Source organism: Eimeria acervulina, genomic scaffold (genome assembly GCF_000499425.1).
Source record: "Eimeria acervulina Houghton genomic scaffold, Eah_scaff144, whole genome shotgun sequence".
In the NCBI taxonomy this organism is placed as follows: Eukaryota; Apicomplexa; class Conoidasida; order Eucoccidiorida; family Eimeriidae; genus Eimeria; species Eimeria acervulina.
The window spans coordinates 44250-58787 of record NW_013550237.1 but is presented as its reverse complement, the minus strand read 5'-3'; the positions used below and the strand labels follow the sequence as shown (position 1 = coordinate 58787).

The 14538-nt window shown below is 44.8% G+C and overlaps 2 protein-coding genes across 2 annotated transcripts; both read right to left on the bottom strand.

Moving 5' to 3' along the window:
- Positions 1–65: 65 nt before the first annotated feature.
- Positions 66–6542, bottom strand: EAH_00020790 (ribonucleoside-diphosphate reductase, large subunit, putative; the record flags this gene model as incomplete). Its single annotated transcript, XM_013397134.1, has 9 exons — positions 66–400; positions 1135–1320; positions 1670–1746; positions 2161–2287; positions 2643–2848; positions 3352–3529; positions 3843–4036; positions 4756–5017; positions 6008–6542. 9 exons carry the CDS (start codon positions 6540–6542, stop codon positions 66–68), a joined length of 2100 nt encoding a protein of 699 aa, XP_013252588.1.
- A 2523-nt stretch (positions 6543–9065) lies between these two features.
- Positions 9066–14202, bottom strand: EAH_00020780 (hypothetical protein, conserved; the record flags this gene model as incomplete). The annotated part of the gene is made up of 6 exons (XM_013397133.1): positions 9066–9339; positions 9519–10768; positions 10965–11004; positions 11131–12795; positions 13042–13514; positions 13762–14202. The coding sequence occupies 6 exons, from the start codon at positions 14200–14202 to the stop codon at positions 9066–9068; spliced, it is 4143 nt and encodes a 1380-aa protein (XP_013252587.1).
- Positions 14203–14538: the final 336 nt, after the last annotated feature.

Sequence of the window (14538 nt, the reverse complement as noted above, 5' to 3'; positions counted from 1 at the left end):
TATTGCTATAATATATATTAAAATATATATTATAGTTTATAATATAATATATATATATATATATATCATCCAGAGCACATAGCACAAACTTCATCATCAGCCATCCCTCTCGTCCTTAGGCGGCATACAGCTCCCGCTTGTGCAGCAGCAGCTGCAGAGTTGCTGCTGCTGCTGCTGCTGCTGCTGCTGCTGCCATTGGTTGAAGCCTCCCCCGCTTCCTGCATCTGCGATGGTTGCGCGTATCCCACAGTATCCTTGCTGCTGCTGCTGCTGCTGCTGCTGTTGCTGCTGCTGCTGCTGGTTTCTCGCATTTGTTTTTCTTTTGCTTCTTTTGCTATCCCCTGATCTACAGTAAATTTAATAGCATCTGCTGCTGCTTGTGTGCGGAAGTAATAAAGCCCTGTCTTTAAACCTCTTGACCAACCATGAAAGTGCATTGTAGATAATTTTGCGTATGTCGGATTAATCATATGAATATTTAACGATTGAGATTGATCTACAAACGGTGCTCTATCTGCAGCCATATCAATAATACTTCTTTGTTTTATCTCCCACACTGTTTTATATAATTCTTTTATATCTTCAGGCATCCCTTCTATATGTTGAACGCTCCCATTGAATGCTATTAATTGCTGACGTACTTCTTCTGTCCACAGACCCCTCTCTAATAGATCTTTTAATAGATGCGGGTTAAATACAAAGAACTCGCCGCTCAATACACGACGACAATACATGTTCGATGTGTACGGCTCAAATGCTTCATTGTTCCCTGCAAACAAACAATATATATATATATATATATATTATATTATATATATTCTACTTTTAATCCTTTTTGTTGTATTTATTTGTTCTATTTATTTATTTTATTTGTTTATAATTCATTCTCCTACATTTTCATACACTCGACGCAGAAAAACAGCAGCAAGAGCAACAGCAGCAGCAACAGTATACAGTGCAGCAGCAACATCAAGAACAGCAGCAGCAGCAGAAGAAGCAGCAGCAGAAGAAGCAGCAGCAGAAGAAGCAGCAGCAGCAGAAGCATCAGCAGCAGAAGAAGCAGCAGCAGCAACAGTATACAGCAGCAGCAGCAACAGTATACAGCAGCAGCAGCAGCAGGAGGAGTATCCTTACCTAATATTTGTGAAGTGCTTGCTGTAGGCATAGGTGAGACGAGTAGAGAGTTTCTTAAACCGTACTTTTTAACTTTTTGTCGAAGGCCCTGCCAGTCGCAGAGGCCGCTATCAGGTTTAACACCCCACATATCAAACTGAAATACTCCTTTAGACATCGGTGAGCCTTCATATGTTTCGTACGTCCCTAAAGAAACAAACAAATACAAAAAATATATACATTTGCTCATACCTGCTATAAATCTGTATGTATGTGCATGCATAAATAGACAGAAAGAGAGATATAAGATCAATACACATATATACATATATTATATATAAACAACTATATATATATATATATATTATAAACAAACATATATATATGTAGATTTTTTATATATATTTATATATTATATGTGTGAAGGCTGCATGCTTTCTGTTGCTATTTGCATGTGCTGCTGTTCTTTGTCTGATAAACATAAGCGATAAAGAAAAAGAAGAGATAGAGACATATAAGAAGAGAAACAACAAAAAGAAAGAGATGATAAGCATACCGTGAATAGCGGCGAGCTCCATACTTGCTTCGCATGCAGCGAAGTATATACACTCGAAGATATTTTTATTAATATCTCTAGCAGCAGGAGAATCAAAAGGCAGACGTAGAAGTAGAAATGCATCTGCAAGTCCCTGTACACCTAAACCGATAGGCCTATGTCTGAGATTGCTTCGTCTTGCTTCGGGTATAGGATAGTAATTTCTATCGATAATATTATTAAGATTTCTAGTCATAACCTTAATAACATCTTTTAGCTTATCATAGTCAAATGTCTTCTTCTCTGCATCTACAAAACGTGGGAGAGATACAGACGCAAGATTGCATACAGCTACTTCTTCAGGGCTTGTATATTGAACAACTTCACAGCAAAGATTGCTTGATCGTAGAGTTCCTAGATGCTGATGATTGCTCTTTCTATTGCATGCATCTTTATACAACATATACGGTGTCCCGGTCTCTATCTGAGCTTGTAATATCGCAAACCATAGCTTCTGAGCAGGTATTGTCTTTCTCCCTCGTCCTTCTCTCTCGTACTTCTCATATAATGCTACAAACTCATCGCCCCAGCAACTCGTAAGCCCAGGGCATTCACAAGGACACATCAACGTCCAAGACCCTAAACACACAACAAACAAACAAATGCAATTATATATATATACATATACATATATATATATATAATGTAGCTAGATAGGATAGATGTGTGTAGGTAGATGGATATGCAATTGCTATGTATAGGCACTCACAACTAATATATATATATATATATATATATCTAAGGATGCACTTAAACAGCAAAGTTGCATGCATGCATATACACATTTAAACGAATCCTCTGCACACATGAACACTTAACATGCATACAACACTAAACAGCTACACATGCATGCATGCATCTATATATATATATATATATATACACATATATATATATGTATATATTTATATTTATATTGATTAGTTGCACGCACCGTTTTCGTACACTCTTTGCATGAATAAGTCGGGGACCCAAAGGGCAGGAAAGAGGTCTCTTGCTCTCATTTCTTCTTTACCGTGATTCTTTCTGATCTCTAGAAACTCAAATATATCTGCATGCCACGGCTCAACATACACCGCAAGACTGCCCTTGCGTTTACCTCCTCCTTGATCTACGTAGCGAGATGCGTCGTTAAATACCCTGAAAATAACATATTAAACCCTTTAAATAAAATAATATTCAAATAAAAACAATGTAATATGAAGAGACAATTAAGAAATGAACAAAACACAAAAAACTAATCATCTGATAAAGAAAACAAACAAACGCCTGCATGCATTATACGACAGATAAAAGAAAAGAAGACAGAAACATGCATAAGAAATACTACTTCATCATAAATATAATTATCATTATACAGATTATCATCACAATAACAACAACAATGCATTTTATAATTATTATAATAAATTTAACAACGATGAATATCCTCAAGACTTTCATTAAAAAGATATTCATATGTACAAAACAGCCTAAGACATATATATATATAATAAAATAATATTATCTGAAGAAGTCTGATGAAAGAGAGTAAACAGATGCGAATAAAGATGAGTAAGAAGCAAAAGAGATGATAATAATATATATATATATATATTTATATTTATATATATTTATATTTCTTTTTATGAATATCCACTGACCTAAGCATAGGGATAAGACCATTAGAATATCCGTTTGTACCTCGAATATAACTTCCTGTTGCTCTAATATCTGTTACAGACAGCCCTAAGCCTCCTGCAGTCTTTGATATTAATGCACATTGCCGTAATGTACTAAATATACCGTCGATTGAATCTTCTTTCATCGTCAGCAGAAAACCTGTAAATGCACATGCATGCAAATACATCAGAATTCTATTTATTATTCAAAGGCGAAGAAGACATACACACAGAGAGACAGAGAGAGAGAAACAGAGCAAGAAATATATATATATATATGTATATATATATTTATGCATATACATATATATATCTGTTTATATAGACGCCTGGTGCTGTCACAGAGATGTATTATATATATACATATATATAGAGAGATAAACTACAAAAACGTGAATAAACACCCGAAACAACAAATTAAAACAAAATAAACAAAGAAATAAATAAATAAAATAGATAAATAAACAACTTACAGCTGCTCATCTGAGGCCTAGGGGTCCCAGCATTGAAGAGAGTCGGCGTAGCATGTATAAAGAATTTACAACTCATCAACTCGTATGTCTCTAAAGTTTTCTGTAAATCTCCGCAGTGAATGCCGCATGCAACTCGCATCAACATATGCTGAGGACGCTCAACTATCACGCCCCCAGCTCGCAGTAAGTAAGACCTGCAACGCAATAAACAAATATATATATATATGTATATATATATATGTATATATATGTATATATGTATCTATATATGCATATGTATATATATGTATATATGTCTATATGTATATTAATGTATATATACTCAGGTATGTATAGATATCAGTATATATATTATATATATAGATGCAATATGTATATATATATATATATATAAATATACATGTATATATATATATATAGATGCACTTGCACAGATATATATATAAGCAGTCTACAGCCGCGATCAGCAAATTATGTCTTAGCGAGTTCAATGAAAACATAAAAAAATATATTTATTATTTATATACAATAAATAAATATAGTAAATAGATATAATATAATATATCAAACATTTAATATATTTAACATATCCAACTCGCTATAAAATCTTCTGCAAGAAGAAAAGATATATTAAACAAGAAGAGGGTTTTAGAACAATACGAAGAGACACATTAAACAACAAAAGAGATATTAAAGAAGCAAAGAAATATTAAACAAGAAGAAAGACATTAAAGAAGAGACAGAAGAAAAACAACAAAAAAGAATAATTAAAGAAGAGAGACAGCAAAAAGCCACTGAAAGCCCCCTTATAGAAGAGGCAAACAAAAAGAAGAACAATATAATTAAATAAATAAATATAAATAAATAAATATAAATAAATAAATAAAATAAAATAAAATAAATGCATGCATACCTCTCTAGGGTTTTGAACGCGAAGTAGTCGTAGTCAAAGTCTCTGTCATATACAAGAGCTTTGTTAATTTCGTCTTTATATTTAACTACAAAAGCATAAACATCTGCATGCACCAACGGGGCTGCCCTTCCTTGAGCATCTGTATATCGATATAATTTGTCTATTACTTCTGCAAAGTCAGAGCTCGTATTCTTATGTAAATTATCTATTGCTATTCTTGCTGCTAGTTTAGAGAAGTCGGGGTGATGTGCAGCCATGTAAGCTGCAGACAAACAAACAAAACAATTAATTATTTATTTATTTAATTAGTTTAATTATTTTATTTATTTATTTATTTATTTATTTTTGTAGCTAGTTAGTTTAATTATTAATAAGTGTGCTTAGTAAAGATGAGGCATTAACAAACAATAATATTATTAATATTTATTATTAAACATTAATATTTATTACTACTAATCATATTAATAAATAATATAAATAATATTATTAACAAACAGTATTATTAATAAATTAGATTAATAGGAAACATATAACAACACCCACTAACAGCAACAAATATAAAATATAAATATAAAAACAGCGAAAGAAGAGAGAAGACGAAAAGAGAGTAAAAAATATAATTAAATAATAATAAATTAAGTGCATGCATCAAAACAAACAAAGACGAAAAAAACAAACAAAAGAAAGTAAAGGAGACAGACAGATGCAGCAAACGCAACGACAATAAAATAAAATACATAATAATAAACAGCAGCAGCAGATATCGATACAGATACAAACAAAGACAGCTTAATATGCGCTGCAGCAGCAGCAGCAGCAGCAACACTCGAACAGCTGAAGCAGCAGCAGCGTCATCATCCTCATCCCGTTCATGTGTGAATACAAATGCAGATATATATAAATAAATATACATATATATATATATATATATATTACATAAAAATCTAATAAAATATATCTACAAATATACATCTACATATATCTACAGCCACATATATATACATACACACACATATATATATATAAAGTATACATAAATATAATATATAGATTATATATATAATACATAATATTATATATATATATATCACCGCTGGTTTGCGCAGGGAGTTCATCGACTATATAAAGTAAGTGTATATAAATATAATACATGCATTACATATAAAATATACATAATATATAATATAAATAATATATATAATATATAATATAATATATATATAATATATATTATATATAATATATATCTTACCGCTGGTTTGAGCGGCGAGTTCGTCGAGTTCTGAGGTTTTGATGCCGGCGTACATTCCGTTGATTACCGCCTGACTGACTCGCGCGGCGTCTACGAGAGGATGAAGACCGTAGCAAAGAGAGCGTACTCTCTTTAGTATTTGATCAAAGGACACAGCCTCTCTTTCGCCTCTACGATTCAACACATACATGCCACTGCTGCTGCTGCTGCTGCTGCTGCTGCTCGCCGTGGTGGTGCTGCTGCTGCTGCTCATGTTGCTGCTTGAAGTTGTAATGACTGTGTCTATACGTTTATCTGCTTTTAGGCTGTCGTATGATGATGATGATGAAGAGGAGGTAAGACCTGTGCAGCAAGAAGATGATGAATGTCTTGCTTCTGCTGCTGCTGCTGTTGTTGCTGCTGATGATGATAATAATGATGATGTTCCTGCTGCTCCTCCTGCTGCTGTTGCAGTTGTCAATGGAGGAACAGTAGCAGCTGTTGCTGCAGCAGCTGCTGCTGCTGCTGCAGGAGCGGAGGGATGTGCTGCAGTCATAGTTTTAGTCTAAGAAAGAGATGCCGATTATTTGCACTTGCTCCCACCCTACAAAAGATAAAAGAAAATAAATAAGCCAAACACCAGCAGCAGCAGCAGCAGCAGCAGCAGCAGCGACTACCTACAAAACGATAACCTAGCTGTACATATACACCTGAAGGGAGCGGAGCAGCCAGCGATTTTGAGACAGAAAGTAAGAAAGTAAAGACAAAAAGATATTGTTTTAAGCTCTTTTGCTGCTGCAACAACAGCAGCAAAACCCTGCTAAGCTGTGTATACACCCCAAGAACAACCCCCTCGACTACACCCCCAGACAGAAGAATGCAGCAGCAGCAGCAGCAGCAGCAACAGCAACAACGCGGCTGTCTGGAGAGAGCAGAAGAATAAAGAGTTGTTCGGTGTTTCTTCAATTATATTTAAGCAAACTAACCTATTAAAAACGACAGACACAAAGACAAAAAGAAGGAATACACACACGCAAGCAAACAACAACAGCAGCAGCAGCAGCAGCAGGGGGAGGGTTTGCTGCAGCAACAGCAGCACCACAGCAGCACAACAACCCCACCAGGTAAACACACCTTTTCTTTGCATATATACACGTACAAACAAAACAAAAAAGAATGACTTATACCATTATAGACAAGACATCTTCATATATATATATATATCTACTACTAAGCATCACCAGGTGTATACTCACCTCTTCCCTCCAACCACACACACTTCTCCTGCTCTCTCTTTTTTATTATTTATTCTTTTTTTTTATTTCTTTTTATTATCTTGCTTTATGCAACGCCTTCTGCTTCTTAGAACTGGCGAAACCCTAACACAGACCCGCAAAGAAGGCAGCTAGTTTTAGAGGGTGTTACTGCTGCTGCTGCTGCTGTTGCTGTTGCTGCAGCTGCTGCTGCTAGTCAAGTGTTTTGTTTATATGCGGGGTAAAAATTAAATAAAAAAGAAATAAAAACAAATAAACAAACTCAACAAAAACAATCAACGCTACATACAATAGAAAGCAGGCTACCCAAAGACATCAACAAAGAAATATATACATTTTAACCTGCATATACACCTCAAAGCTGCATATACACCTCAAAGCTGCATAAACACTTTAAAGCTGAGCATACACCCCGAAGCTTCATTAACAGCCCATGGTTGCATATACACCTCAAAACTGCATATACACTTTAAAGCTGCGTATACACTTTAAAGCTGCATATACACCCGAAAGCTACGCATACACCCCAAGGCTGCATTTACACCTCAAAGCTGCCTATACACTGCAGTAGGCGAGTGATAGGCTGGGGTGTTACCAGCAGCAGCGGGAAGAGAAAATAAACAAAAATATATGTCATAAAAAACACAAGAAATAAACAAATAAAGATATGTGTATAAATGTATATAAGTGCTCAATAATATAAACCTATAAGAGCATATATATATATATATATACATATATATATATATACCTCAGTGTCTCTGCATAAAGATATAAATAAATTTTTAATCACATAAATGCATACAAACGCACAAATATATACAAATATAAATAAACATGCATTACTATTAAGATAAATAAATCTAAACAAATGAGCAAATAATATAAATATATATATATATATATACATATGCATATAAATGCACTTCTTTTAAATATAAATAAATAGATATAAATGCAAATGTACACAACTATATGCATAAAAATATAAATAAATAAACATAGATTGAACTGCATATTAATATATTTTTATATATATAAATAAATAAACTCAAATGCATATTAATGTATTTACGTAAAAATAAATAAATTTAATTTCTCTCAGCTGCAACAGCAACCAACAGTTGAGCAGCAAAGTGCTGCACCGGGTCCAGCAGCACAAAGGTTCTCGCTGCTGCTGCTACTGTTGCTGCTATCGCTGCTGCTGCTACTGCTGTTATTGCTGCAGCAGCTGCTGCTGCTACTGCTGCTGCTATCACCGCTGCTGCTGCTACTGCTGTTATATTACCCAACCAGCTACCTCGCAGTTAGCAGCAACTGCTGCCAGCTACAGCTAGCTATGGATAGCTACAGCTAGCTACACGCACAGCTAGCTACAACTAGCCGCAGGTGCTGTAGCTACGTCTTGCTGCAGCCGATGAAGCAGCGCCCGACAGAATAGCAGCGGAGGCAGCTAGCTGTAGCTAGCTGTAGCTAGCTGTGCAGCCCATGTCCCTGGGAGTAAGGGTTTAGGGTTTAGGGTTTAGGGTTTAGCTGTTGTCCGCCGCTTCTCCCAAATGACTGCGGCTCGTTTTGCTGCTGCTGCAGCACTGTCTGGTTGTTAAGGGCTGCTACAGCAGCTGCAACAGCTGTTGCAGCTGCTGCAGCTGTTTATACACCCCAGCAACAGTTCCCAGAACTCGCAACTGTTTCTGCTGCTGCAGCACATGCTTGTTGCTCATGGGTTGCTGCTTCTTCTGTTGCTGCTGGCGCTTCTGTTGCTGTTGCTGCGGCTATCTCTCCTTCTCCTGCCGTTGCTGGTGCTGCTAGCTCTTCTGCTGCTGCTGCTGCTGCTGCTGCTGCTGCAGCAGCAGCAGGGCGATTTGTTTCTTTCTGGCTTTGGAGAGATATCCAAAGAAGAGCCTCAGAGTTGCAGCAGGAAGCCTCATCATTTGCTGCTCGCTGCAGTTTGCTGTCTCTTTGCTGATATGTGTCTCCTTTCTTTTCGTTTGTTCTTCTTTAGTCGCAGTGCATGCACTGTCTCTTTCGGGTGTCTCTGCTGCTGACTCCCCTGCCAGGTCCTCAAGCGTCTCCTTCAGCCTGAAGCAAAAGAAACGCAAACATACTCTCCTTGTTGCAGCAGCAGCAGCTGCTGCAGCAGCAGCGGCTGCTGCAGCGGCAATGCCAACAGCCCATGGCGTGAGACGCAGCAGCAGCAGCAGCAGCAGCAGAAACAGCAGCAGCAGCAGCAGAAGCAGGTGTGGGGTGAGGAATCGCACCATAGGTTAGGCCTGGGCAGCAGCAGCAGCACAGCAGCAGAAGCAGCAGCTTTATCTGTCTCCTCTGCATGCACACAACCATCTGCTGCAACCCAGCCTTCAATGCAAGCCCCAATGTGCAGCCGCTGAGGAGGAGACACATTCTGTGGCTGTTGTCTCCTGCTGCAGCATACCGTTCCCGCTGCTGCTGCTGCTGCTGCTGATCCTGATGCTGCTGCTGCTGCTGCTGCTGCTGCTGCTGAGGAACGAAGAGCTACCGCCTCCGCAGCAAACCGCCAAACCCATCGGTCTGTCCAGTGACTCGGCCCCACACCCAGCTGCAACGCCACGCTGCTGCTGCTGTTGCTGCTGCTGCTGCTGCTGTCAGCTGCTGGCAGCAGAAGGGAGATATCTTGATAGGAGCAAGGCGAAGGCCTTATGCAGAACCGATTCAATACAATGCGATCATCAGTCTTTGCTGCTGCAGTTGCTGCTGCAGTTGCTGCTGCTCCCGCCGGTTCTGCTGCTGCTGCAGCAGCTGCTGCTGCTGCTGCAGCAGCTGCTGCTGCTGCAATGGCTTCCCTGCGCCAAGCAAGACGGCTGGCGAGGCGCTGGAGTCTGCTGCAGCCAGCAGCAGCAGCAGGATTCAACCCCTCAAAGAAGTGCAGCGCGAATGACAGCAGCAGCAGCTGCTGCGGAGACTCCAGCTTGCTGCCGCTTCGGTGTCTCCTTTCCGTCTCAAGCAGCAGCATGTGCAGCACAGACACAGCATCCCTGCTCATGCTGCTGCTGCTGCTTCTGTCGCTTTTGCTGCTGCTGCTGCTGCTGCTGCTGCTCCGTGTTGTCTTCTCGCACCCCTCTAATAACGGTAGCAGCAGAGGGCTCCTACCCGCCCAATCTAGTGTGGTGCTGCAACAGTTCAAGGGAATTGCTGCTGCTGCTGCTGTTGCTGCTGCTGCTCCTGCTGGCGCTGCTGCTGCTCTTGGCGGCGCTGCTAGTGTTGCTGCGGCTGGCGTTTCTGCTGTTGCTGCTGCTGCTGCCGCTGCTGCTGCTTCCACAGATTCTGCTGCTGCTGCTGCTGCTTCCACAGCTTCTGCTGCTGCCGAGGAAGGCAGCAGCTTTAAAGGGTCCTCTCCTAGGCGGGGTGAGCCGCAGCACAGCAACAACTGCGTCTGCAGCAGCAGCAGCAGTGCTTCGTCATTGAGGTGTGGGGCCCGCGACAGCAGCTGTGCATGCAGCAGCGCAGCTGCAGCACCAAGTGCCTCATCAGCCTGAAACAGCAAACAAAGCAAAGAAGAGGAGACGCAAAGATAGAGCAACACGCCGCAGCATCAGCTGCTGCTGCTGCTGCTCCGACGGCTGCTAGTGCTACTACGGCTGATGCTGCTGCTGCTGCTGCTGCTGCTGATGCTGCGCCACATGAAGCAGCAGATGCTGATGCTGCGTAAAAAGAAGCAGCAGCCGCACCTGCAGCTCTACCAGAGACAATAGGATGTCGGCCCAGCACCTGCACACACAAGAAAGAAAGTAGCAGCAGCTGCAGCAGCAGCACTGACAGCAACTGCTGCAGCTGCTAACAAATGGAGCTGCTGCGGCTGCTGTCTCCTGCTGCCCCCCAGGACCCTCTTCTTACTGCCACACGAAGGCTTCGTCTCCGTAGTCGCCCTGTTCTTGCTGCTGCTGCTGCTGCTGTTGCTGCTGCTGCAGCAGATGTTGCTGCTCCTGCTGATAGTATACAGCCCTACGAATGCCAGGCAGCAAAGAGTGCAGCGCTGCTCTGGGGCGGACGCCGCATGCAACGAATGCATGCAGCAGCGCAGCAACAGCAGCAAGCTGCTGCAGGTGTCTTACAGGGACACGGCCTGCTGCTGCTGTTGTTGCCGCTGCTGCTGCTGCAGTTGCTGCCTCAAGCTGGCGCCGCGAACCCACAAGGTGTCTCTCCACCTGCAACAGCGCCGCATGCACAGCTTCTTCAGGGGCCCCGCAGCAGTTTGCTGCTGCTGCAGCACGAGCCCAAGCGACAGCAATCCGGGGGTCTGCTGCTTCACCTGCAGTAGCAGCAGCAGCTGCTGCTGCTGCTGCTGTTGGAGTGGCTTTACCACTGCTGCTGCTGCTGCTGCTAATGCGGTTGATGCTTGCCGCAGCAACGGCTGACCACCGCTGCAGCAGAGCCTGGGCTAAGGCATCGCGCAGCTGCAGCAGAGCAGCAAGAGACTGCTGCAGCAGCAGCAACAACGGAGGAGGAGCCCTAGCAGCAAACCCTGCTGCTGCTGCTGCTGCAGTCTCCAGCAGCAGCTGTTCGAATGCGTCCTCAGCCTTAGCAGCAGCAGCAACAGCAGCAGCAGCAACACGCGACAGTTGCTGCTCTCGCCAGACGCGCTGCAGGTGCTCTTGGGCCTCCGTTGCTTGCTGCTGACAGACGCTTGCTGCAACCCCTGGGGCTTCAGCAGCAGCTGCTTCTGCTGCCGCTACTATTGTTGTTGGTGCTGCTGCAGCTGTTGCTGGTGTGGGGCCTGCAGCAGCTGCTGCTGCTTCCAGTGCTGCCGCAGCGTGCGGCCTCAGCACATGCAAAGGAGACACAATGTCGGGCGGCAGCAGGAGTGAAGCAACCGGGTCAATGTTGCTGCTGCTGCTGCTGCTGCTGTTGCTGCTGCTGCTGCTGATGCTGCTTCGATAGTCCAAGAGACAGCGAGCTTCTGCTGCAGACAGCTGCGGATACACTGCAACAGCAGCAGCATCGAGGGCCTGCTGCAGCGAGAGCATCAGACGAGAGACAGCAACCCAGCAGCTAGCCACATGCTGCGCCTCAGCCAGCTGCAAACAGTTGCTGCTGCTGCTGCTGTTGCTGTTGCTGAGCAGCAGGTTCTTCCGGATTGCTGCTGTTGCTGCCTGCAGCAGCGGCGCGTCGCCGCAGACAGCAGCAGCACTTGGCAGCGCAGCTGAGAGGTGCAGCAGCTGTGCAGCAGCAAATCTGTCTCTTTCTGTCTCCTCTTCCCACGCCAACCTTCGGCTTAAACAATAAACCAAACTGCCCACGCGAGGCGGGGAGGGGCGCCGAAGGGGGCCCCCAGGGGGGCCCCCCAAAGGGCTCCCAGGGGGGCCCCCCAAGGGGCCCCCAGGGGGGCCCCCCAAAGAACCCCCAGGGGTGCCCCCCAAAGGGACCCCAGAGGGGCCCCCCAAAGGGCCCCCAGAGGGGCCCCCCAAAGGGCTCCCAGGGGGGCCCCCCAGAGGGCCCCCAGGGGGGGCCCGCAAGGGGATAGAACAACCGAAAGCAAATAACTCCTTCGTAGGGGAGATGCTGCGCAGACACCAGGACACAGAAACAAAAGAACTGCTGCTGCTGCTGCTGCTGCTGCTACTGCTGCTGCTGCTGCTGCTACTGCTGCTGCTGCTGCTTCTATTCATGCCCGTTGTGGCTGTGCTGCATGCGCTACAGCAGCAGCAGCAAGAGGTGAAACGGTGGCAGCAGCAGCAGCAGCAACTGCGGCAGTAACTGCATCAGCATCAGCAACCGCAGCAGCAGCAGCAGCAGCAGCAGACTGACTGTTGTATCCTTTGCAGCAAGCCCCATAGCGAGATCCAGAAGCCCCTGTCGTGGAGCTGCGTTGCTGCTGCTGCTGCTGCCCACCTTCTCCCGTCAGCAGCAACGCATGCAGCAGGGGCCTCTGCAGCAGCCGCACGCAGAGCAGCAGGCGACAGCACTCCGTTGGGGGGCCCCCCTAAACCCCTGTATACACCTCGCCACAACTGCAGCAGCAGCAGCGAGTCGAGAGAGCCGCAGCGCAGCAGCGCAGCAGCAACAGCAGCCCCTTGGCGAAACGTAGGGGCATCCCAGATGCCCTGCTGCTGCTTCTGCTGCTGCCTTGGCTGCTGCTGCTGCTGCTGCTGCTGCTGCTGCCCTTGCTGCTGCAGGAGGGAAAGTTGTGCTAAGAGCGTTTCTCTTAGCTGCTGCAGCGCTGCTTCTCTGTGGGGCCCCCAGCAGCAGCGCAGCAAAACCCATGCCACCTTCTCTGCTTCCTGTGTACATACACCACAAGAGGGCAGCAAACGAACTGCAGCAGCAGCAGCAATAAAAGCAGCAGCGACAGCAACAACAGCAACACCAGCAGTAGCAGCAGTAGCAACAACAACAGTGTCAGCCGCAGCAACAGCAGCACCACTAGCAGCTGCAGCAACAGCAGCAGCTTGCCTGATAGCTTTTAAGACGGTGCATAGACTGGGCCAAGGCGGGCAGCGCTGCCTTCCGCAGCAGCAGCAGCTCGACGTGTAGCAGCGGCTGCTGCTGCTCCTCCTCCTGCTTTCCTTGCTCCCCTTTCTGCTGCTGCTGCTGCTGCTGCTGCTGCTGCAGTTGCTGCATCTGCTGCGGTGATAGGCGACTGAGACTCGCAATCAACGAAGCCAAATCGGGGGGCCCCAATTCATGCAGCCGCAAACGGGCGCTTTGCAGCAGTGCAGCAGCAGCAGCAGCAGCAGCATCTGCTGCTGCTGATGCTGCTGCTTCAGGTTCTTCATAAGATGCCTCCGCTGCAGCGGGCCGCTGCTGTATGTACACCGCACGAGCAGCGAGACCAGCAGCAGCAGCAAGCAGCTTCGGCGGCAGCCACCGCCCTAGAGGCCCCAAATCCGCGACAGCAGCAGCAGAAGCAGCAGCAGGAGCAGCAGCAGAAGCAGCACCAGAAGAGACACGGGTGTGAGGCGCCCGCATTCTCATCTTCTCCCTGCTACGCCCGCGTGCAGCAGCAGCAGCAGCTGTAGCAGCAGCAGTAGCAGCAGCAGTAGCAGTAGCAGCAGTAGAGATGCTGTGGAGAGCCTCTGTATCTCGAAGCAGAACTGGTTGCTGCAGCAGCCGCTGCTGCTGCTGCTGCTTCTGCTGCAGCTGCTTTTGCTGCTGCTGCTGTTTGAGATATGCATCAAGGAACTGCAGCAGGCGCCTCCCCTTGGCAGCAGCAGCAGCAGACCTCCTTCTTCTTGCTGCTGCTTCTGCTGCTTCCTCGCTACTTGCAGCAGTGCCGGGGGGCCCCCCCTCGTGCTGCAGCTGCTG